The following is a 26,478-nucleotide window of genomic DNA, read 5'->3' on the forward strand; positions in this document are numbered from 1 at the left end:
GTAAGAAACGAAATATACATGACTCATGCTTATACAAAGAGAGATATGTAAATTGGTTCTGAGCACGGATGCAAAAATTGATACGGTACTTTATAGGTCAGATGCATGAGTCATTGCTGTAATTGAAATAATATGAAAAGCACGAAGATTGTGAAGTTGGTTGATTTATACAGGACACATATTTTGAAATATGCTATTAAAGATGTTACTTAGAGCATGGTATTTCATATATGAAGTTGTTTTTGTTCCCAGCGGGGATGTTATCATCGACGGAGTAAATGCCCGTATTCAACATGTTATCGGCACATGATTGTACTGTTGATTAGTATCAGATGGTTATTGGAGACAATAGTATTACTGATGTTTATTTAGGCATCAACTGTGCTGTGACAGGCAGTGGTAAGAAGGACGTGGTTCTGAGCGCAGATGCATCGCTTCAAAGAAACGAGTGTAGGAACCTTGCATAGGAATCACTTCTTGTGGTCAAAGAATGAAGCTGCTAAATTATAATACCTGAAGATGAACAGATGTTAGATGATATACATGGAGATAATGTGACGTTTGCAGATGTGTCAGAAAAGAAATGTATATGACTCAGGCTTTTACAAAGAGAAATATACAAAATTGGTTCTGAGCACGGATGCAAAAATTGATACGGTACTTTATAGGTCAAATACATGAATCATTGATGTAAGTGAAATAATATGAAAAGCAAGAAAGTTTGTGAAATAAGTTGATTTATACAAGACACATATTTTAAATATGCTCTTAAAGATGTTATCAAGAGCATGGTATTTCATATATGGAGCTGTTTTGGTTCCCAGCGGGGATGTTATCATCGATGAAGTAAATGCCCGTATTCAACATGTTATTGGCATATGATTGGGACAAGTATGTGAATTTACATGCGGCAGTAAACATCTTATTCATTTAATCATTTGATTTGAAAGATGTATGAGCATCGGAACTCTACTTTTGCGTAATTTAATTTCACCATGAAATCTTGGTTCTAGGCACGGATGTTATATGTGAACTTGCAGTATTGAACAGACTTTGGTCGTATTGTTACACTATAGATCCTCGTGATACGATTTTCGTCTAAAATAAGGAATAGTCCTTTCATTTACTGGCGATTAGTATCAGATGGTTATTGGAAACAATAGTATTACTGATGTTTATTTAGGCATTAACTTGTGATGTGACAGGCAGTGGTACGAAGATCGTGGTTCTGAGCGCAGATGCATCGCTTCAAAGAGACGAGTGAAGGTACCTCGCATAGGAATCACTTCTTGTGGTCAAAGAAAGAAGCTGCTAAATTATAATACCTAACGACGAAGAGATGTTAGATGATAAACATGGAGATAATGTGACGTTTGCAGAAACGACATGTATATGACTCGGGCTTTTACAAAGAGAAATATACAAAATTGGTTCTGAGCACGGATGCAAAAATTGATACGGTACTTTATAGGTCAGATGCATGAATCATTGCTGTAATTGAAATAATATGAAAAGCACGAAGAGTGTGAAGTTATTTGATTTATACAGGACACATATTTTTAAATATGCTATTAAAGATGTTACTTAGAGCATGGTATTTCATATATGAAGTTGTTTTGGTTCCCAGCGGGGATGTTATCATCGACGGAGTAAATGCCCGTATTCAACATGTTATCGGCACATGATTGGGAAAAGGACTTGAATTTATATGCAACTGTAAATATCTTATTCATTTTGTCCTTTGTTCTGAAAGACGTATGAATATCGGAATTGTACTTTTGTGTAATTTGCTTTTTACGATGAATTGTTGGTTCTAGGAACGGATGTTATAATGGAACATGCAGTCAAGAGTAGACTTTGGTCGATTGTTACACTACATACCCTCGTGGTACGATGTTTTGTTTCTAAAATAAGGAATAGTCCTTTCATTTACTGTTGATTAGTATCAGATGGTTATTGGAGACAATAGTATTACTGATGTTTATTTAGGCATTAACTTGTGCTGTGACAGGCAGTGATAAGAAGGACGTGGTTCTGAGCGCAGATGCATCGCTTCAAAGAAACGAGTGTAGGAACCTTGCATAGGAATCACTTCTTGTGGTCAATGATTTAAGAATGAAGCTGCTAAATTATAATACCTAATGACGAAGAGATGTTAGATGATAAACATGGAGATAATGTGACGTGTGCAGATGTGTAAGAAACGAAATATACATGACTCATGCTTTTATAAAGAGAAATAAGTAAATTGGTTCTGAGCACGGATGCAAAAATTGATACGGTACTTTATAGGTCAGATGCATGAATCATTGCTGTAATTGAAATAATATGAAAAGCACGAAGAGTGTGAAGTTATTTGATTTACAGAGGACACATATTTTTAATTATGCTATTAAAGATGTTACTTAGAGCATGGTATTTCATATATGAAGTTGTTTTTGTTCCCAGCGGGGATGTTATCATCGACGGAGTAAATGCCCGTATTCAACATGTTATCGGCACATGATTGGGAAAAGGACTTGAATTTATATGCGACTGTAAATATCTTATTCATTTTGTCCTTTGTTCTGAAAGACGTATGAATATCGGAATTGTACTTTTATGTAATTTGCTTTTTACGATGAATTGTTGGTTCTAGGCACGGATGTTATAATGGAACATGCAGTCAAGAGCAGACTTTGGTCGATTGTTACACTACATACCCTCGTGGTAAGATGTTTTGTTTCTAAAATAAGGAATAGTCCTTTCATTTACTGGTGATTAGTTTCCATAAGGCATCAAATTGTGAAATAATGTGACGTGTGCAGATGTGTAAGAAACGAAATATACACGACTCAGGCTTTTAGAAAGAGAAATATTTAAATTGGTTCTTAGCACGGATGTAAAATTTGATACGTCACATCTTAGATCTGGTGCTTTGATGTAAGTGAAATAACATGAAAATCACCAACATTATGAAATTTGTTGATTTATTCAGCACGCAGAATTTCAGATATGCTAACTATAATATGATAAAACATACGTGAAGCTGTTTTGGTTCCCAGTGGGGATTTTATCATTCATGATGTGAATGTCCTTATTCTACGTGGAGATAAATTTACTTCTACAAATGAGAAAGAAACCCAATATATATTAGTCATTTTCGTAGAGAAATACACAAGCTGGTTCTGACCAGGTATGCTAAAATTGAAATGTTAGGTTGATGTGAAGGAAGCCCAGTACATTTTACTTATACACATACAAACACAGATGAATAAGTTAGTTGTTTATACTGGTGCTATAATTCATATGGTACTTCATAGCACATGTCCATATATCTTCTCAGGAACACGAAACAATAGAATTCCATGATATTCGTTGATTTCTGTACATTTGCAGAATAGACTATATTTATTATTGTGTTGTAGAGAAACACGAATCTAGTGGCTGGTTTAAAGTACGGATGCAAATATTTGAGTGGTATTACATACCCCATTTTAGTAGGCGCTACATGACAGAGTAAAAGCGCTTCGTGAAGTTCCTAGATTGACTAGATTGATCATGGACACAGAATTTGAATAAACTTAGGAATGATTTTGAGTATTGCTAGAAAATGCCTTTAATTGTTTGGGTTACTGGTGAAAATGTTATGATCGCTGATGTAAATGCTCGTATTCAACATATTATGGGTACAGGATTTAAAAAATACACTCCCCCCCCCAAAAAAAAAGAAAAATGTCCTGAATTTGTACAGTGATATAGAGATCTGAAACTTTGACATTTCTTTTGAGATCTGTATGCGAGACTTATCAAGAAATTTAAACATTTTGAAAGAAGTGGGGCTAGTTCGAGGTGAGGATGGTGTAAGGGAGACTGCAATACGATTTATAAATACGTCCATTGTACTACGAATCGTTTGTTCGTTGTCAGGATTTACCCATATTAATCGAGGATTCCAAAAGGTCCCTTAATTTCTCCTGAATTTTGTTAAGGTGCGGTAGCTCGTGCGCTTATTTAATTCATATCGCGAGTGTATCTAAATGAGAGAGAGAGAGAGAGAGAGAGAGAGAGAGAGTTACTGATGATGTCATATTTAGTAGCAGAAGTAAGTTTTGAGGTTAATATTTTGGAAAGAAATGTTCTTTGTAAACGTAAGAAACATATGTGGTGACTTTGTCATGTTGAATTGAAATATCAAATATGAGAGAGAGAGAGAGAGAGAGAGAGAGATGTGTGTTTTCATATGCCTTCGCTTTATTACAGTACTCCGTGCACGAAGAAATATTGTTATTTCACTTTACTTGAAGAGACAGAGGTAACACATTTATTATCTCTTTTGTTGTTAAAAATCCCATTTACACACACTCACACATGATCTTTTTTCTTCTAGTTCTTCTTCGTACAATTGCTAATAAAGGGAAATTACTCTTGAATTGGTTCTCAGCGTGGATGTTTGGCAGTGGTTCTAGCTGTGGACTTCCGGTTCTTCTCGCGGATGTGCACTGCAAGACACTGTTGACCACGAGGGAAAAACTGCTGTGGAGTGGAATTTTTCGTCTAAGTTCCTAAACGAATAAACAACTGCGGTTACTGTATTCTGATAATATTTTGAATCCTTTCCAGTAGAGACACTTTCTTATGGTTTGTTATATCTTTGGCAAGATGAATAAAATTAATGTGCCACCTAATTTCGATAGTCATATAATTTCGGGAGAAATAATAATAATAATAATAATAATAATGACTTTGTATAGCGCCTAATCATTAGAAGCTCTAAGCGCTTTACAACATTAGACAACGCCTATAAGATAAAAAAAACATACCGATATGATTACAAAAACAAACACCATGAAATTAGAAAACATTAAAAAACATGCTGAGAATATTTAAGGTAGGAAACATTATTAGGTCTTTAAGAAATTGCTGCTTAATACCCCAATGTCGCTTGGAGATCTTGAGAATACTTTAGAAGAAAGAGAATAACCAGAAAGGGTGATTTGTAACAACATAAAATGTAGTTTCTTCAAAACAGAGTGACAGGGTCGATCACATGAGCTTGTTGCAATTAAAATCGAGAGAATCCTTCAGTGGATAGAGGGATGAGTGAGGGCACAGGGGCTCGCATCGTTGCTTAAAATTGACCTGTCATACATATACTATATAATAACTAGTTATTAGATAGTACATGTATGACAGATCAGTTTTAAACAACAATACGAGCCCCTGTGACTGAGGGCTCCAGCCTGTAACACAGGTGCTCGATGTGAGCTTGATGTTGAGAAAGAAAAATAAAACAATAATCTGAAGGGAATAAAATCATATAGAGTGACAAAAATACCTTAGATTACCCCCATGACCTGTTCTGACATAGGACCCTCGCTATCATAATATATAAGAGAGAAGGTACATAACTTTCACATACTTCGTTCCACCCATGACTCTCGATTTCCTTTGGCTGTTTCCTTCTTTAAAGGCATATGTCCATACTGTATGGCTTATTTTACTCCTGAGATATTTTTCTATTCATCAAGCCATAATTGACTTTTCTGCATTGTACCAAACAAGTTACGGGCTCCGAAACATGCAATTGTTTTGTCACTATGATTTTTTTTCCTTCAGATTATTGTTTTTTTTTTTTCTCAACATCAAGCTCACGTTGAGTACCTGTGCCCTGTAACAATATAACAGGTTGACATCCCCACCTTGCATTCTATCCATCTGATGGATTTAATAGTCCAGCTTATTGTCGCCTTGATTGTATGATAGGGTTTGGTGTTAGAACGGGTCGTATGAATCATCTGAGGAATTCATATCACTCAGTATGATTTTCTTTCCTTCAGGCTGTTTCTTTTTTCAGCATTAAGCTTGTATCATTTACATATGGTGTGCGTCTGAGCTCTAAAGAATTGAAACTTGTTTGTATTGCAGTTTGGAGCCTACCACTTTTGATTGTTAAATTATTAAACAATTTAACACATAAAAAGGGAGATCTTCATTTGTGTATATATATTACAATTGACAATTGTAATACAATGGGAAAAAAGTCTTGACATTTCTGTATTTTAGGTTAACTTTATTGGATATGGCCTCTGCAGATTTTAATTTTGATGGATTAAAATATTCTTTTTGTGAATATCAATTGTTTTTGGCACATGCAGGTTTATAGATCTTTAAATACATTCAGAAATTATGTAGTACATATTAAGTCATTGCATGGTAAATAATTCCATAGACGTACATTGTGATACATTAATGCAGATACTTGCATTGGTTGGCTATCAGTGGGGTAACTTGAGGGAATCACACTCTTGAAAATGGGGGATGGGGGTGTTAAACTATAGGAGCAGTAGACCAAAGAAAAAATAATTATAGGGCTTGCAAATATAATACATCCAACAATAGACCTGATATCAGGGTTGACACATTACATTGTAGGGCTATTAATTCCATTGAGGGTATATCAGATGTCTATCAATTCCCTGTATATAGTTGAATAAAAGTAATCTGGTTTTCTTTCATTTGATTATATCCTTGTGTTAGCATCTATGGTCTATTTTAGGATGTACCATTGTCATAGGAGCACTAATTCTAAAATAACTAAGTTAAAATATCATCCAAATTGCAAATATCTCACATATGTGCATGTAATACCAGAGCTAAAAGAAACATATTCTTAGTCACAGGCTACTTTTCAGGTGGAAACAAAACAAAGGGACACAAAAATTTAAATTACCCAAAGTAAGAATATTATACCCACTAAATGCAAAATAAGGATGGACAAATTCTGTCAGCTTAAATCCTTTTAGATGATGATTATTTACTTGGAGAGTCCTCTAATATATTTCATATTTTTAGTGAAAAGCAAAAATTGTGTCCTGTTATATCACCAATAAAGAATCACTGTTATCATAAACTGAACCAGTATAGTAAGATTGGTTCTTTGGTGTCTCCATTATCAAACTGGTATAATATCATTTGGATATTTTCAATGATACTGCAAAAAATATGGGACAAAAATCCCATTGGTGTCTTACATTACATCTATTTCTGAATAAAATTTGTTTCTTTCCACTGTATTAAAGAGGAACTATTTCCATTCAAATGGAATAAATCTGGTTTTTCTAAATTAAGAAAGATGTATATAATACTGATTTAAAGTTAAAATGTAAAGAGAACAAATTGCTAACATCAGCTTCAAATATAACATTTCATTTTTCTCTCAACCTTTTGTCTGAGCATATTTTCTGTGATAAATAATGTTTTCCAATGTGTATACAGACATGGGTGAGCTTAGTAATCATGGTTTCAGATGGATGGGAGAATTTCTTAACTTGCTTGTTTTTACAAGCAGTCACTATTTCTGAAACTTTTGGGAAAGCCCTGGTAATATATATAATAAAATGTATGGAAACAGTTGAGTTTCCAAATTGCCAGTAATTTGAGAGAATACTTGTCACGTTATTTTGTAAATCTAATGTGAAGCTTAGCATTTATGCCATATCTTTGTGTACAAAATACATTGTTGGATTACCTTTGAAGGAAAGCATATTTATATGTGCTGTTACATATAATATTCAAAATTGTAAAAAATAAACAAATTATATTCAGTAATGGAGCTAGGATACATTCTGCTTACTGTAGAAGTATGTTCCTGATCTTGTCACAGAGGTCAATAATTCAAGGAAGGATGACACATTATCAGAGTAGGGTTAATATAAATTTCTTTGAATGACCTTTATCTCGGGCAAAGGTAATTAATTATATAATCACCATAGGTATATCATATTATTTCCTCAGTGTAACCAGTTTACTTTTTATTGGTGAGAACATGTGAATTTGAGGAAAAATCAATTGTTTTCTTTGAGACGTTGAGTTTTCAAACTGAGAAAATACACAGGAAAATACATAAACAGAATAAAACAATGATGAGATTGGGAAATATGTTTTTGCAATGGGAAATGCAATTCCTTGAGGAAAACATTAGAAATACATCGGAGACGTTGTCCTTGATGTGACAAACAAAATATGAGATCAAACCATAACGTCTCAGTATTTCCTGCATTGCACTACAGCCACGCAATGGGTGTACACCTTTGCCCTTGTTCTGGATACACTACTGGTCAATTTAGCATGGGAGGCAACTTTAACATCATCATGAAAATGGTCTGTTTGTCGTGGTAATGAATTGATTTAGCTCTTGTTAGAATACTGGTTGGGTATATTCAGCAGACAACCATTATGTAGCAGCAGGCAACTGTACACAATTGGTATAAACAGGGTGATTTGACAATAACTAACAGGCAGATTGCATGCACAGAATTATGCATACAATGAATGGAATAAAATCCTATAGAAAGAATAAAGAACCAATCATTTTGAAACGAAATGATTTGAATTGATGATCATCTTGAGCCCAGATATTACAAGTTGAGGTAATTAGAAATGCTTCGTTATTTTTTTAATAATGCCTTGCAGATAAGAGAAGCAATACTTTAAACTCTGTTGCAGAATAATGGGGAAATCCAAGAAGAAGCGACAAGATTTCCAGAAAGTTAAATTGAAAGTTGGAAAGACGCTGAAAAAAGCTGATAATGTTACCAATGCCAGCTTTAAAACTCGGACAATCCAAATAACACAGCAGTTGAAGACTGACAGTATTCAACCAAGCACCACCAGGAAATTGAACATACAGGTAAAGTTACATACATTTACAAACAAACAATAGTGATTGCATGAAGTTTAATCTCACTATCAATTAACGGACCATTTAATATCTTTATGTATATGTATCAACTGTCCTAAATCCCATAGAAAGATCTATGGTGCATAGCAGAAGAAGGATAGAAGAGTGCAAATAAAATATATCAAATAAAGAATTATGGTACAGTGATGTTACTGCAGATGTAAAATATTAATGTTTAAATTAATCAATACTTTTTGAATGTGCAGAGTGTAGACATTGATCAGACTCTTTATTTAGCATTATTATAACCAATATAAACTCAAAAGGATTTAAGAAAAGAAATGTGAGGTATTACTCTGGGACGTTTATCATTTATAGATGTACAGGTATGTAGAATCATATATATATATATATATATATATATATATATATATATATATATATATATATATATATATATATATATATATATACCTTATTTACTGTATATATCGTGGCCATGAGTGGTCTAAAGCACGCACTGTTACGGATCACTGCCATATCACCTCTGTCTGCGTGTGTTTGAGTCTCGGGCTTAGCCAATGTGGGTATGTGAGAAAAGCTTGTCAGTAGATTCTCGTGGGTCGATGGATTTTTCCAGGTTTCTTCCATCACCATTAATACTGGCTACCATGTATTGTCTATTCTGTGCTGAAAAATGGCGTTAAACCCAACAACTACTGTATATATCGAGACACCAAAATATGATTATTATTCCTATCCCAGAACCTTTGGTGAAACTTTTTGTCATCAAGGTACATGTCCCAAGACTTAAGAAACAAAATAATTTTGTGTTGAATTTGTGCCCCACCCCCAACATGGTACAGTAAAATAGAAAAACAAAACATTTATTTAAAAATAAAATGAAAGAAACTAACCTTGCAAAGTTATCATTTATTCCTTCTTTTTTCATTGTGCGAAATTTATTATAAAAAACAGGGATGGTCCTGGCTTTTAAAAAGCTGTCGCCAAAAAAATCGCCAACCTCAGTATTTTGTCGCCAATTTTCAAAAAGTGTCGCCAAAAAAAGTAGTGTACATTTTTCCAAGTGTTAATTTAGTCTGTTAATGTAACAGGCAATGAAAATTACAAAAGATGGATTAGTTAATACTTTAATTACAAGAAGCATTAAGAAAATGTTACAAAGTGTTACATGAAGATCCGTCGCGATTTTAGGGCTGCCCACTTGTTGAATGCAGTTTCAAAGTCTAATTTTTCACATCTGTACATGCTGATTCTCATTAAATTCTCGAGAGATGAGATGCAGAGCTTATTTCTGGTGTCAGTTTTTATGAAGTTCATCTTACTGAATCCACGTTCACAGTGTACAGTGCTGACAGGTGACACCAGTAGTCTCTCAGCAGCCCCCCCCCACCTTTATGGCTAGCTTCACAAAGCTTGTAGCGAATTGCTTCCTAAATCCCAAGAATGATCACTGAATGCTGTATAAATTTTCTCGACAAGAAAAATAGGATCTCCATTCCCACGAATGAAACTTACACGAGTCAACACCTGGCAATATTGGACCGTATATATAAGCATAAATTCACACCCAACTTAGGGATTCTTTCACTCCTGTATTTTGAAAAATAAATAATTATTATTAATTATGCAAAACTGTTTTTTTTTTTTTTTTTTTTTTGCTATTTCTTGTTGCGGAGTTTAAGTCTCTGCAGCCGTAACACAGGACTGATGGCAAAAGGAAAAGATCAATGAGTAAAATGCTGCACTGGCGACAGATGTAATTGTGATTTAGATTGTTTCCATTTGCTTTGTATTTATACACAGTTGTCGGTACTTCAAAGCTTATCAGTTTTCTATGAAGGTTCAGCAAAACTATTGTATTGGTATATGTATAAAAAAAACAGAAGGATTAGCCATACAATTAATTGTATCTGTTCTATTCGCGTCTTCAGAAGTCGGTCAGTTGTAGGTATAGTGCGGTAGCATGATTGACTGTATCGCAGCATACAGTACTCAGCCCAGATGTCAGCATAAGCAGATTATGATGTAACAATGCACTGTAAAGATGGGGTTGTCAATAAGAACAAAGGATTGTTTGTGTAACAGATTGATACCAATGCATTGCTTAGTCAAGTTTGTGGCTTCCTTTCGTTCTGCCTTTTAATTTATCCAGTCCAAATCCACGATTGTATGTACAAATTAAATAACCAAAAAGTATGTCGCCAAAAAAATCGCCAGATGGGATATTTTTGTCGCCAATAAGGAAAAAAAATCGCAATTTGCGACATTGGCGAAGCCCAGGACGATCCCTGAAAAATATATCCACAAACTATATGTAGCAGATGCCGGCTTGTGTATGCATCCTTACTGTAGTGTGTATTGTTTTTGTCAGATAACAATATTGCAAATTAGATGAGAATATCACCCGATTGCTTGAAGGCACCTGCCATTCACGCATGATACATTATAAGATGCAAAATGACCAAGATTGTATTGTATCCAGGTTAACTATATGATTGTATCTTGCAAATAAAAATCATTATTTGAAAATACATTCACTGTGAGTACGAATGATAATCTTTGCTAGCATGTGTTGCAAAAGTAATATTAAACCAAGTTATTGCTGTGTATACTATTTATACATCAACTATGATTACATGTGGCAAACAAATAGAAGCCCGGTTGATGAATAAACACAACTGGCAGTGAGCAACAAAGTCATTGCTTAAACTTACCAACAGGATATAAAATACAAAGTTTATTTTATTACAAAGCAAGCTAATTCCGGTAACTGACTTTGGTTTCTTTTAAGTGTGTCGTTTTTTTTTAATGAAGTTGACCAACATAAGGAAGCCAACTTTGATTCCATTGCATTCTTTTAAGTATGCTATTTCTTTTTTGTACAAAGGAGGCCAACATAGGGAAGGCAGTATTGATTCCTTTTTACCTGTATTAATGGGAATTTTTAAATTAAATTGAAACAGTGGAACAGTTTTGAAAGCGACACAATCTAGTGTCATGCACGCATATCGATATCAGGTTGAACAGTAAATTAGTTTTCAATTATTTCACCTGAATGTTCCCTATCTAGAGGTTATTGTGTTTTATTTTTTGACAACAAGAAGCATGTACTTCATCTTGTGGGGATAAATTTACATCATTTCCCGTTGGCATCCTCTATAGGTGGGAAATGGTAGCTATGGGGAAGTAACAGCATTGTATACTTATATTTCGAGTAATTAAATTATTATTTCTTCTTTACACTTGATAATGTTTAATTTTCTTTTTGTGTGAGTATAACGTCTTTTAATCATGTAATGCAAATCTGATGTAAAAAGAAAAATGTTAGAGTATGACCATTGACCTTTAAGACATAGCAGTCCCCCCGCCACCACCACCACCACTACCAAAGGAGAGCAGGGTTCATTCCGGAGAGGGAAGGTCACCACCTTCGATATATACCCTCCTATGAGCTAGGTTCAGCTGCAAACTGCATAGACCCAGATCCCATCACATAATGTACTGGCAGGTCTGATGTTAGCAGATTATTAGGAGTAATCAGTAGAACAAACATGGACATTATGTTACATCAGTATATGCTGGTTTATACTGAAAAAATTTGCCCTGTATCAGAAAAAAATCAGACTGTCGATATTTGTGTACCAACAAACTGTAAAGCATGTGTTTCAAGTTTTGAAAGTTAACTGACTCAGCGTAAAATCTGTCAGAAGTTGACTTGTTATTTTCATACAGTTGTAGTCCCACAATGCTGCTGACTTTTTGATTGACAGCATCATCACAGTACCACAAGGAGAATCAACTTATGTCTTTGGATATTACAGAGGTGTAGTCATCTATGGATATTGTATAATTCTGCCTCCCTAGTCTGTTAAAATAACTTACAGTCAGTGTTTGAGATCCAGGGTTGTCACATTACTAAAACATAATATTATGGTGGTGCTACAGCTGAACATGTGAGGAAGCTTAGAGGCCAATATCATCCAGTGTGGTTGCTGTCAAAACAAAGCCTAAATCTATCTAAAGAGATAAGCTGACTCTCCTTTTGGTGCTGTTGTGTGTAACTAGTTGTTACTAATTGCTGGGGGGCCCCAAGTGGCCGAGTGGTCTAAAGCACTCTCCGTTACGGATCACTGCCATCTCACCTCTGTCTCTGTGGGTTTGAGTCTCGGATTCTGCCAATGTGGGTATGTGAGAAAGCTTGCCAGTAGCTTCTCGTGGGTTGGTGGTTATTTCCGGGGTTTTCCTGGGTTCTTCCTCCACCATTAATACTGGCCGCCATGTATAGCCTATCGTGTGCTGAAAAATGGCATTAAACCCTTTAATAACAATAACAACAACAACTAATTGCTGGTACACAAATTAATAAAAATTGAAGCAAACTTCTTTCTGCTTCATAGATGTTACACCAAGCTTTTATTTCTTCTTGTTCAAAACAAATTAGTATGCACATGTTTGATTGCAGAGGGAATAGCTTGGTTAGGATTTTGCCCCTTTCTGTTTATGAATGGCCATAAGTCACGTGATCTGTAAACCATGCTTAAGTTGAAGGTTTTCACTTGCACAAAGCCACTAAAACTGAACATTTTATATGGTGCATGTAAACCTCTTAACTATTTGCTTCCTAAGTGAACTCAGAATCAAAGTTGTTTTTTCTTATTTGTGGAGAAAGTTGGTGACTGACAGTGATGATAATGGAATGAGATTATACTACTGTTGTGATGTTGACTTGTGATGCGCTAGCAGAAATGCTGAAATGACATTGAATTTGATATGCAACGGTACATCAGGATTTATGTTATTTGCAGTTGACCTAACATATAAGCAAGTATATGTAGTCAGTAGTGCAAGGGTACAGTGCTCTTTTAAAACAAGTTAGAACCAACACTAAATGAAAGAAATGGCTCCTGGTCACAGTGCATAACTCTTGCCTAAGGAATATTTTATAAATCTTGTAAGTACTTATGTACTTAATGAAATTAAAAAAAGAAACTACTAAAAGCAGTACAATTGTTGCATTATCTAACTTTCTGTTATATTTTTTAGTCTTAAAGAAATTATTATTCAAGTGAGAGCTTTTATCAAGATAGGTTTATATTTTTTTTTTCTAAATGTTTACTTTTAAGTCAGCTGAAAATTGTAATTAATATTTTTTTCACCCAATTATTCAGATGGATTGCTGGTAGTATGCAGGTTAATCTGTTTTTTTACTATGGTATTCTTTTTTTCTTCACAGGATTTACTGGTCCACTGCCAGCATTTCAGTTCATCGGTGAGGCATGATGGAGTTACAGGACTTCGAGAACTGCTCACATCACACCCAGAATTGATGACATCACATTTAGCTGCTGTATTGGAGAAAACCTCAGAACTTTTCACAGACAAGGACCCTGCAGTTCGGAAGGCTGTGATAAAATTGTTACGTGTATTTTATTCCAAGATTTCTTTGAAGCAGATTGCCCCATTCTTTCCGCTTCTCAAAGCACATTTATGCTGTGCAATGACTCATATTTATGATGATATTCAAGTAGACTCTCTCCAGATTTTAGACATTTTGCTTGAATTTTATCCCGATTTGGTAATAAATAAATCATCTGAGTTATTTTCCAATTTTATTGAGCAAATTTCCAGAAGGCAAAGTGAGAAGAATAAAGGTTCAAGAACATTGGTGTCAAATCCCAGCAGCAAGATGTCTACATTAAAATGGAGGACTTCTGTTCTTGAGAGACTACACAGATTTTTGGCTGGAATTTTAAACATTTGTAGAAGAAATAGAAAAGAGCAAATGGATAGCAGTGGTAATTGTGACAGGGAAAGAGAAGTGGTATGGTCAAAATTGGATGGCCCAGCATTTCAGCCCTTTCCGATGATGTTTTCCTACATGTGGAGCAACCCTACATTTACTATAAGGTATCCAATAGATACATATTAGATAGTATTCATGTTTATTCAGACTTAAAGTTTAGTTTGCTATCTCGACCCTTATTTTTTCTATTTGGCCAAAGAACGTTTTACAGTGTGCATAAAATAACCCAAGCCTATTGAATATGTGTGCTTATTGCCAAAGAAGCATAATAAAATCATTTTCAATGGCTGACAGAAATGTCTAGGTGATTTAACTAGTTCAGGCAGCAACTGAGAACATTGATAGTTGTAAAGAAGAGAAGCGTTGCTCAGGAATTATTTTCTAATCACTTGTCCTGCAGATACTTGTCCCTGTTGTCAGTTTACTCAATGAATGGCGTGTATCACTACACTACACATGCTTGTCCTAAAATGACCAATGCTTGATACTAAAATGGGTCAAAATCATGAAAAATATTATGCTGAGGAATCATGTTTAAAACCCTTATGATGCATGGCTCCTTACATGAATACAAGTCAAGGTTTGTAACTTGAGATACTGCAGTCAATTCCCTAATGGGTTTTGGCATTTACAGAGACACTTTTCAGTAATGTATGAACCATTTTAATGTTGAAAGGTTTTGCTTTTCTTGGACTTGCCACACATCTTTATGAATTAGATATGTGAGAAGTTGAGAGCCAAAAATGTCACAGTATTGTTCATTTTCTCTTGTCAGCCACTGTTCAGTTTACCCCTGGTCAAAGGTATTTTCAGGACTCTGCAGCTTTACTGATACAGTCATACCATAGTGAGAATGCCAGCTGATAGTTCTGTAAGCAGTTATTTTTCACTCCAAAAATATCCCCAACTTCCATTTGATAGAAAAATTCCATGCATCTGTGTAATTTTCCAACTTTTGTAAAAGTAATGCAATTCAATTGTTTTGACTCTTTCATTTTAAACTAAGTGAAAGAAAGCAAAACCAGCACAATTAGTAAAATTCAACAAATAATTCTGAATCCCTTCGAATAAAAAGTGAATATTTAAAAGTAACTTACCATATTGTGAAATAAATCCCAAATAATTCGTAAAGTTCTCACACAAATCTAAATGTATATAGTGTTCCGAATGAATTCCAATCTAGAATGTGCTGATGTGCAAATAGTCTTGATGTATCACCATGGTATAATCCAGAATGTCATGAAACAAGGCCCCCGATAATCACAGAGTAGTGATTTAATCCAAAATATCAATGAGCACTTTGTAATTCCAATAAATAATTTTGAAATAAAAGACTCCTTTTAATTTATAATAGAACACATCAGTAAATCCTTGTACAAACTGAAATTAAAAGAAGAATGAATAATTTGTTGATCTCAACCTTGTATACTTTCCACTTGACTTATGTCACAATAAATAACCTTTTCTGAAACAAAATCATCTTAATTGAAAATTACCCCAAACTGTAAACATTCGTTTTTACCTTCTTCTAAGGTCATGATCAAAGCTTAGTCTTGAACTCGTACCCAATAAACTACCTATTTATATCTTATTGACAAGACAAAGAGCAGGTGTGCACCAAAACTTTGTCCTCATTAATGGACAAACGGGAAGCACTCTAAATATACATAGTCAAACCTCCATTTTTTGAGAATTATTCAAGGGCACCTTCAAAAGGGAAGATTTCTGATTGATCCTTAAAAATTGGAAGGTTCTTAACTTATGGCCCTAATTAAATTATGGCCTGTCAGTTGTTGTCTTGACATTATAATACATGCCAAGCATTATGTTTTTTTCCCCACCAAAATTACATTTTCCGTGAGAATGCACATGGATTATGCTTTTTGCCACATTAAAAAATAAAATAAAAATAAAGCAATAAAAATAGTTTGTCATTTTATTATCATCTCTTTAATTCTACTAATATAAATTTGAGAACATTCTTAAAAAAAGTGAATGCAGTGTACAAATAGCACAAGACTATTTTCCTTATATGCTATTTATAGCAACTGTGTATGATCCATTTTGCAGAAAACAGACTGGCTTCTTCAAAAGTGAATTTTGCCTAACAGATTCATTTTTATTGAGAACATAGTGAACTAGTCTATGTTTTTTAAAGGAAATGGTGCCAGATGATAACACTTTATCGTGTGAATTGTGGATGTTATATGATGGAAACATTTGAGCAGATGGATCTTTTCAAATGTCAAAACATGTAAGATCAGAAAAAGTGAAAACTCAACACCACTTTACAACCTTTGAAAGAAGAATGTGTGAGTAATGTAATACATCACTCTGAGCACTTGATAGTGGTCATTGCAGAATTCCAGTGAAAGTTACACATCTAGACTAGTTGAAGTGAGTGCTGAATGTAAATAATTTTTCAGTATAGTTTGTGTTTGTATTCTGGTTCTAATCCATATGGATTTTGGCCAGCTGCAAAACCAGGTTAATTGTAAAAATGTATCTTTTTCATATATGCAGTAATTCTGGCATGTAATGTATAGATTACACTTTTTTTCAACCAAATTATGCTTTTTTGCCACTTGTAATACCAATAATTATGGTTATATCTCTTGGGGTAGGTGGTGGCATATATGCATTATGTTCTTTACATGTCGATTACACTGGCACGCATTGCATAAAACTGGCTGGGAATGGACAGCGACACTTAAAATACTTCTCCATTGTAAATAAAAATTTTGTTGTGCAAAGTAATTATACATTTATAGAAATGTTGAACAGTCTTTTCTTTGGTGCGAGAATATATCAGTAAAGCTGAACAGTCATTGTAGAAAACTAGTGTAGTGTAGTCTGACTCCACAATGACTGAGTAAAAACATATATTGCTGTAGAAGTAAATATTATTACAGGAATGAATAAAACGACAGCATTGATAATGATAGAAATTTGAATTTATTAGAATAAATAAGAAACAGGGAAGGATATTTATGGCTTTTTTGGGGGCTGACTTTCTCCATATCTTGAATGAACACTTTATGTTTTTTCATATTGTCATCTTACAAATATCATATCATTATACTGCAGGCATGGAGTTGGTGCTCATTTACAATTGTGATCATGATTTGCAGGTTGTTTGGCACAGATGATTATGAATACAGTTATATTTGATTTGGAAGCAATGATTACTAATATGATAACAGGGGGATGATCTAGATTAACCATTCCTTATTGTAGTAGACAACATTCAATGTCTTTTTTATGGAAACTTATTTTATTATTAGTGATTTATTTGTTTGTAATCGATTGTAGTCATAATAACACTGTGTGATTACACTGCCAATGAAGGACATTTATTGTTGTGATTATAGAGCTTCTGAAATCAATGAAAATTATTAGTTACGATTACAATCATAATCAGCCCCATGCCTGTAATATTGCATTATTCGTAATATGTAGAATGTCACATAGCAGCAACTCAGAGTAGCAAAGTCATTGCAGTTAAACATGTACTAATTGGAATATCAAATGTATATTTATTAAATGTACTATTTATTAACTCTTCAACTAATACAGTATGCCACTTCTTGACTATTATTTCACTTGTACAGTTAATTTCTTATGTACATTTTTATGTAATGTTCTATATTTATTGGAATCTCATATAAATGACGAGTCATTTGGTTGAAAGTCTTAAATTTCCTGAAATTAAAGAAACTGTTTTGAGATATCTGAAGATGAGGGAGACAGAAATTGAGAAACAATAATTATACTTCTTGTACTTGTTGAAGAGGAAAGCAATAACACATTGGTGTGTCCATTTGTATGTGGTGATGCTCCTTCTTCAGCTGTACACCTCTGTGTCAAATTGTTTTCAATAGGAGAATCATGGCTGAATTTATTCCCCTGGAGTGGGTTGAGGTTAAGGCAAACTGAGGACAGAACAAACTGATAGGAAGTACCATTGAGATGGAACATAGTTGATTGGTCAGTTAATACAAGTAAATTTGCATAATACTTATGTCAGTTTTATGTCATGAACATAAATTGTCAGTGAATATTTATGAATTTATCTTGCTAAAGTTGTAGGAATTTAATGCTTGTGAAAATTATGTGATTTATAATGGTTTTTAAACAAATTTAATCCAGAAGTCAAGTTAAAGAAGTATCCAGTCATGATCTGATGGGCTCAGGATTGGAGATGGCAGAACTTGTTGAATTTGCTCGCACATTGATACCACTTCTGCTTCAGTGCTGGGTTGAGGCTGTAATCAGTCACACACAACAGTCTTCACAAGGCACAGGTGGGTATTTGGTTTTTGTCTCAGCTGTAAAGCACAGGGAAAGATATTGGTGTCTCTTTTTAGCTTGACCCTTGGAAGAACAAGAAGAGTGTTGGCATCTGAATCTCACCTCAGCTAAGGTTTTATGGCAGGTTGTTGTTTATACCAATATTTCCTTCATTATATTGATTTGATCCGAAATGAAAATGGTGCCAATCCAGTATTCACCACGGCAGTATCATGTTATTGCTACTCCTGAACAGATCATCAAATCGACATGACCTTTTGACCTCAAGATTTCTTATGGTATCTAGTTAATCTTAAATAAAAATTTGATCATCGGTTATCCAATATGGTCATGCCCAAGATATGATGTTATCTTGAAATTCTTTTTGGACAGTAGAACAGCAATCCCATCAAGGGGTGCTTGTGGTTTTTTTATTATTTGTGTGTGTATGTGTGTGTGTGTGTGTTTTGTTGTTGGGGGGCGTGATTAGAAGATCAATCATATTGTGTGAGATTCTATTAGTCTCACTGTCGGTGCTTCGATGAAAATCTATGGACATGTGGCCAAAACTATGAACAAGGCTTTGGCAAACTATTGATAGATATCGGTGAGGGTAAGTAGGTAGGTTACAAATGCACACCCATTAAAATATGATGAATTGGTGGCCAGTGTTTATTTAAGAGTTGAAGCAAAGACCCTATGTAGATATTCTTATACTTTGTTATCCTTGGAATGAGTGCCTAACCAATGCAGTAACTACTAAATACCGTCCAAATTAAAACCAAGCCACACATAATATTGTTCTTCAGTAATAACTATTTTCCTGGACAGCTTACTTTTGAGGTAGATGCATATCTGAGTGAAAATTTTAGTAGGGAAGAGGAAAATGGTTTCTTTGTGCTAAAATTACTAATTATTACAGGAATGTGAAAGAATTTTGTAATATACCCTTTCAGTACCACTCTTATAGAGAACATGTTTATGACACATTAAATACACTAATGCATGATTTTACATTAAGATTTTTCAACATATAATTTTAGATACAAATATATATATATATATATATATATATATATATATATATATATATATATATATATATATATATATATATATATATATATACTCTGCATGTTAACTTGTTAGCATATGAGATCAGGAACATCATCAAACCACATGTCTGCTTCTCAGATGATCTTGTACTCCACTGAGACAAGTTATTTTGAACACTGCATGTTTAAGATGCACACATAATGGCCAGTTTCCTGTTTCAGTTGATATGTATGTTCTGCCAGTTGGCAGGTCTGTTATAAATTCCATTGTTTCTTATGGCAGGTAGACCTTAATTTGAACTTCATCCTTTTGTATGGTCACAATAGTTCATGCAGCACTTTGTTCCCACTTTGATGGTTTGAAAAGAGAAATAAAAAAAAGCAATTTTCTAAAATCACTTGTTTCTTGAAGCTGTACCTGAACAATCAAACTCGGATGCTAAATGTAATGTAACTACCAACCAGCTGAAACAGACCTACAAAATGTAGGAAATGCATGTTCCCATAGGCCCAATAACCTAGAAATGTACCATGAATTTTCAAGTAATAAACTTTTTTTTGGTGGTCTTGGGTTAAAAATTCATTAATGCCAACTCCAAAGATATTCATTAAAGAATTTAAGTGCTTATTTTCAAGATGGTTTATGTTAAATGCTTGCTGTTAAGTCAGGGTGCAATGGTATATCTTGGTCTCTACAGTTTGCAGTTAGACTTGACTTGTAAGGAAGTATGTATGCCGCATTTGAAAGCTAAATGTTGTAGGAGAAAGGCATATGATCTTTTGATGCAGCGTTACTTTTGTGTAAGCTTTGTTGTAATTTTTAGACATTTTAGTCATTTAGACTTTATATAAATACTTTATTTTCTTGTGCTGTTTTCCAGTTTTATGTAACACAGCTGTTTTGTTCCTGTAACTTCAGGTAACCTGTTGAGGTCGGACAATGTCAGTCTGGTGTCCAGTGTGCTTCTGGTTATTCAGCTTCTGCTGGACTGTATCCACAGTCACACTGATCAGGTGAGATAAAAGTCTCTGCTACACAAGTTTAAATTTAGCTAATTTCTCATTTTGTTTTCACAAAATTGTAAAATTGTGTCACTTGCAATTTTCCAAACATTTCTCATCTGTCAGCTTTACTCTTTTGGCTGTGACAACTAATTTTCTGGAGGTAAATCATACATGCAGGGTTCCCACACTGTTAGGAAATTGGAAGAAATGATAATTTTTCTCCTGACCTTGAAAAGTTCTTGAATTTTACAAATGTTAATGAAAGTTGGGAAAAACCTGGGAACTAAACTGATCACGAGTTAAATCTATCGAGTTCTAACCAGACTATTTGGAGGGTGCAGTATGGATCATTTGGGTCCTTGCAATAAACATATATGCTGAGTTAATCCAAATGCTCAGTGGATCAGATTAGTCTAGTAGACTTTTATTTTCAAAGTCAGCTTGATATCTGTATCTTTCCTTACATGAAACGTATGAAAACCAGTCTAGCATCACAAGAGGCCAACATGGTGGTGGCAAAGCATAGATGCTTACCAGATGGCCTAGAAAACTTTAAACATTGTTTGATCGAGTGATACATGCATGAAATCGATATGAAAATTACTTATTTTCTCAGAAATTGTGAGTATTAAAATCGTTATATCTTTAATCTGCTGAAAGACATGATACAATTATGGCGTTGATGAAATGTGACCTGGCACTTGCGATTTACATTGTTAGTCACATGAGTACACAAACTAACAACCCACATTTCCAAATGTTGAAATTTAAACAACCCATGAACTTCATTAGGAATCCATTAGGCTGAGTTGAATAACTTTCTAAACAGAGTTCAGGTTTTCAAAATCATAATAACTCTAATAGAAGGGTGGGAGATATAATAATGGGATCTTTCTAAATATGCAATGTTAAGACATTTGTCAGAGCACAAGGAAAGAAAGTTTGGTCTTTACTGAGCGTTCTGAAAAGAAATTTGTTTAACCAAATATGGATGTTACTTTCAACAGATTGGTTACGAGATAAATTATTTATGATATGCAGATTTGAATCAGCGAGGAGTTTTATTTAAAATTAAACCTATTCTTTAAGAGCATGTTCTGTTTTGATGTTGGAGAAGAGTTGATGTCACAAAATTCTTGTGTCAAACCAGTAGGAACTTACTCCTGTAGTAACTGAACATAGAACAGGAACTTGGATCTTTTAGCTAATAAGTATATGATTACTTAATTTGAGTGTCATATCAATAAACATTGATAATTCAACAAAACAGATGACAGTTTTACTTTATATGTATTTTTATTCTCAGCCCGATATCAGCTGGTTATCTAAAGAGTACCTGAAAGAGTTCAGACAGCACTTCATAACCAACTTCCCCTACTCCATACACTCCAGTCTGGTTGGAAAGGACAAGAAAGAAAAAAACACAAAGGTAAACTGCAGTATACACCTGGAGAAATATGAAGTACCAGCATTATAATTTGTTATTTCCTGCCAATGTACTAGTTAACACAAAATTGCTTATGCAGTTGAAATATTTTCTATAGTAGTTTCAGATCAAAATATGAATGAATTGTACAGCAATTTTACATTAATAATGACAGGTACTCCAGCAGTACATGCTAAGGTGGTATGATTCATGCATGTGACATTGTGTTTGTTTCAGTGGTACTCCAGCATTGTGGATTGTAATTTGTTTCATTGGTACTTTTAGCACATTATTGGTTAAATGATGTTGAGAAAATGAAAGCTTAGTGCTTTTCACAAAGGACACTCAAAGCATCCTACCTGGGTTGGCCTGGATGGGTATTGAACTGCCAACCTTTGGATTATGAGTCTTATGCTCTGCCATCTGGGGTATAGCTGCTTAAATAATGGGTGCTTTTTTGAAGAAATAAATTGAGATTAAAGTGAATTAAAACTTTTGAGTACAAGTTATCATGGGAATGCATTTGTTTGTCCAGGCTACCAGTTTTACTGTGGATCTAGGAAGTGGTCCTGTGGATTCCGCAAAAGATCATAATATTCATAGTCTTGTAATGTTTTTTAAGTAAACATGACATCCATGAAAATCAGTACTCATTGAAAACTAGTGAATTTTCAGTATACAGTTGAGCCACTTAAATCCTCACTCCAGTTATTGAAATGTCTTGGAATCCAATTGTCATTTCATAGGAAATGATTTCTAATATGAAACTTTGAAGCAGTTCATTAATCTTGATATTTTATATGTATGAAAAGGGAAGGGATATAAGTCTAGAACAAAATCAAGGTTTAACTATATGACATCCATGTTAATCTTTTTAAGAAATATAAAATTACATGTATGAGTCTTTTATAGTGGTCCCTCTCTTATAAGGCCACCCTTTCTACAGCAGGTAAGAGGGGTGGTCCTTCTAGAGGGAGATTGCACAGATGTAAGTTATAATTACTTGTAAAGTTACCAATGTGTAGCTAAGTTTTGCATTTAAAACATTTTCATTTAAAAGTCATATGTTATGGAATAAATGCAATAAAATGTTTCATACTATTATTTAAATAACAGTCATTAGTCATGTGCAGAATCATTTGAAAATCTTAATAAAATCATGTTACATTTCATAATCTCTGACAGAAGTCACAACAGCTAATATACCATGTTTAGCTTATGGTGATAAAATGTCACATTGACTGTAGTTGAATCATACTGTCTCAACTGATAGCTATTGTTATCTTGATAATTATTGGTGGTAATAATAACCAGCAGTTATTAAAGTGCCAAAACCTGATATCTAAGGAACACACAGCTGTAAGGATAGTATGGTTACTTACCTCATTGCATTGATTAAAGTTATGTATGTTATTGGCTTGTTGGAACATTTGTTAATGTGTTGAATTTAGAAATCAACAGATATTCAGTAGATATCAATTTGCAAAGCACAATATGCATCTACTTGTAAGTAGTAAATTTGCACTAATATGCTGGCCACTGGCCACTGATCACATTAGAGGGGTGGTCATACTAGCGGGGTACTTTTGAACACAAACTTGTTGTTGCCAGGGGATTTTCTGGCAGTAAAAAGAAGGTGTAGATTTTCAAAAGTTGGACAACTTTGTCTGATATAATATTGTTATATGCTGAATATGCTCACAAAAATTTGACTTTTCATTACCGTCAAAACTTCATTACCGTCAAAACTTCATTACAGTCGAAACTTTTCATTACCATCAGAACTTTTCATTACTGTCAAAACTTTCGTTTTCAGTTATTTTGGAAATGTTTGGATAATTAGAAAATGGTACTTGAGCTATGTTTTGGCATAGATGTTTGAAATGATGATGATGATGATAATGATGACAGTGATGAACTTCTTTTTGTCAGATTAAAGAAATAGTTTGGACAGGTACAAAAAATTAGGGTCAGAGAAATTGTGTTTAATAACAATAAAAATAGAACAAAAAAATGTAAAATCGTTACAAACATTTGTATGGATACTATTGAAAAATAATAAAATTTCAAGTTTATTTCTCATCAAAACATTAGCATCAGTTACATAACTATTCTGTATATATGAGTTCATACTATTCCATGAATGAAAAGCTACAAAATATTTTGTTATAATATAGATATTTGCAAAAAATCTTTAATCTGTTTGGAAAGAAACAAAAATTGTAATTATATTGTTCATACAAGTCTTACATTAATTTCAGGTGACCTCTGAGTGGATCAATTTATCCATCTGTGACTTAATGACAAATTTCATACCTTCTTCATCCAACCAATCACATGATGGTGCTCCATCATGGTTAAGTAACATCATCAGGTACCTCAAGGATTTCCTACATGGAAAATATGATCCCCATTCAGTTGGACAACACGCTCAACTAGTGTCCAAAATTGTCGCTTGCCTGGTCAGAATGGGAAGGAGGTGTGATGGTAAGAAGAAATAGATTTTTGGGATACTGCTACTACTGTGATGATGATGATTATTGTTTCTTTTTTTTTTGTGAATGGTGAAATATGCTTATCACTCATCTGGCTGTGATGGCATCATAGTACTCAAGAATTGTAATCTTCTGTGTTCTAATATTTTGAAACATTGTATACACATTTTTCTTTTGCTGCACACAACTGGAACTTTGGCCATTATGTTACTGTGTGTCGGAAGATTATACCCTGGTATAATTTCCTGTTGTGCCTGTGCAAGCAGAAAGCTATATTGTTAACAACACCATTCACATTTGAGACATCTATTTTGAATGGAACATATTTTTGTTGTTGTTATTATTATTATTATTATTATTACTATTATTATTTTTATTCCATCATCCATTATTTACCATTAGAATGCTATAACTTGATATGTGAAAATTAATTGCAATGTTATTTTCAATTAGCAAACCTGATGGTAATTTGTCAGTATTTGTATATGAAAAGAATAACAACAATATCTATACCTAGAATAACCTTGTGCTTTCATCAGGGATGGTCCTGGCTTTTAAAAAGCTGTCGCCAAAAAAATCGCCAACCTCAATATTTTGTCGCCAATTTTCAAAAAGTGTCGCCAGAACAAGTAGTATACATTTTTTGAAGTGTTAATTTAGTCTATTAATGTAACAGGCAATGAAAATTACAAAAGATGGGTTAGTTAATACTCTAATTACAATAAGCATTAACAAAATGTTACAAAGTGTTATATGAAGATCCGTCGCGATTTTAGGGCTGCCAACTTGTTGAATGCAGTTTCAAAGTCTAATTTTTCACATCTGTACATGCTGATTCTCATTAAATTCTCGAGAGATGAGATGCAGAGTTTATTTCTGATGTCAGTTTTTATGAGGTTCATCTTGATGAATCCACGTTCACAGTCTACAGTGCTGACAGGTGACACCAGTAGTCTCTCGGCAGCCCCCCCCCCCATGACTAGCTTCACAAAGCTTGAAGTGAATTGCTTCCTAAATCCCAAGAATGATCACTGAATGCTGTATAAATTTTCTCGACAAGCAAACTAGGATCTCCATTCCCATGAATGAAACTTACATGAGTCAACACCTGGCAATATTGGACCGTATATATAAGCATAAATTCACACCCAATTTAGGGATTCTTTCACTCCAGTATTTTGAGAAATAAATAATTAATATTAATTATGCAAAACAGTTTTTTTTTTTTTTGCTATTTCTTGTTGCGGAGTTTAAGTCTCTGCAGCCATAACACAGATTGATGGCAAAAGGAAAATATCAGTCAGTAAAATGCTGCACTGGTGACAGATATAATTGTGATTGAGATTTTTTTCCATTTGCTTTGTATTTATACGCAATAGTCGGTACTTCAAATGTTATCAGTTTTCTATGAAGGTTCAGCAAAACTTTTGTATTGGTATATGTAAAAAAAAACAAAAAAACAAACAACAACAGAAGGATTAGCCATTCAAATAATTGTATCTGTTCTATTCGCGTCTTCAGAAGTCGGTCAGTTGTAGGTATAGTGCGGTAGCATGATTGACTGTATCACAGCATACAGTACTCAGCCCAGATGTCAGCATAAGCAGATTATGATGTAACAATGCACTGTAAAGATGGGGTTGTCAATACGAACAAAGGATCGTTTGTGTAACAGATTGATTCCAATGCATTGCTTAGTCAAGTTTGTGGCTTCCTTT

General features: G+C 34.0%; 1 protein-coding gene across 2 annotated transcripts in view; it reads left to right on the forward strand.

The window, feature by feature from the left end:
* The first annotated feature begins 4,478 nt into the window (after positions 1 to 4,478).
* LOC149776530 (testis-expressed protein 10 homolog) overlaps positions 4,479 to 26,478 on the forward strand; it is a 54,100-nt gene continuing 32,100 nt past the window's right edge. Inside the window, exons 1-7 of one of the 2 annotated variants that reach the window (XM_089940974.1) lie at positions 4,479 to 4,620; positions 8,488 to 8,671; positions 13,920 to 14,593; positions 18,639 to 18,793; positions 20,754 to 20,848; positions 22,146 to 22,268; positions 24,527 to 24,752. In XM_089940974.1, coding sequence (XP_089797100.1) covers positions 8,492 to 8,671; positions 13,920 to 14,593; positions 18,639 to 18,793; positions 20,754 to 20,848; positions 22,146 to 22,268; positions 24,527 to 24,752 — 1,453 coding nt within the window. In that variant the 5' untranslated portion in view covers positions 4,479 to 4,620; positions 8,488 to 8,491. The remainder of the gene's footprint in view (positions 4,621 to 8,487; positions 8,672 to 13,919; positions 14,594 to 18,638; positions 18,794 to 20,753; positions 20,849 to 22,145; positions 22,269 to 24,526; positions 24,753 to 26,478) is intronic. The other variant, XM_089940975.1, reaches the window with a different exon arrangement.

This window comes from Sinohyriopsis cumingii, chromosome 18, assembly GCF_028554795.1.
Source record: "Sinohyriopsis cumingii isolate HCF-2022 chromosome 18, ASM2855479v2, whole genome shotgun sequence".
NCBI classification, from domain to species: Eukaryota; Metazoa; Mollusca; class Bivalvia; order Unionida; family Unionidae; genus Sinohyriopsis; species Sinohyriopsis cumingii.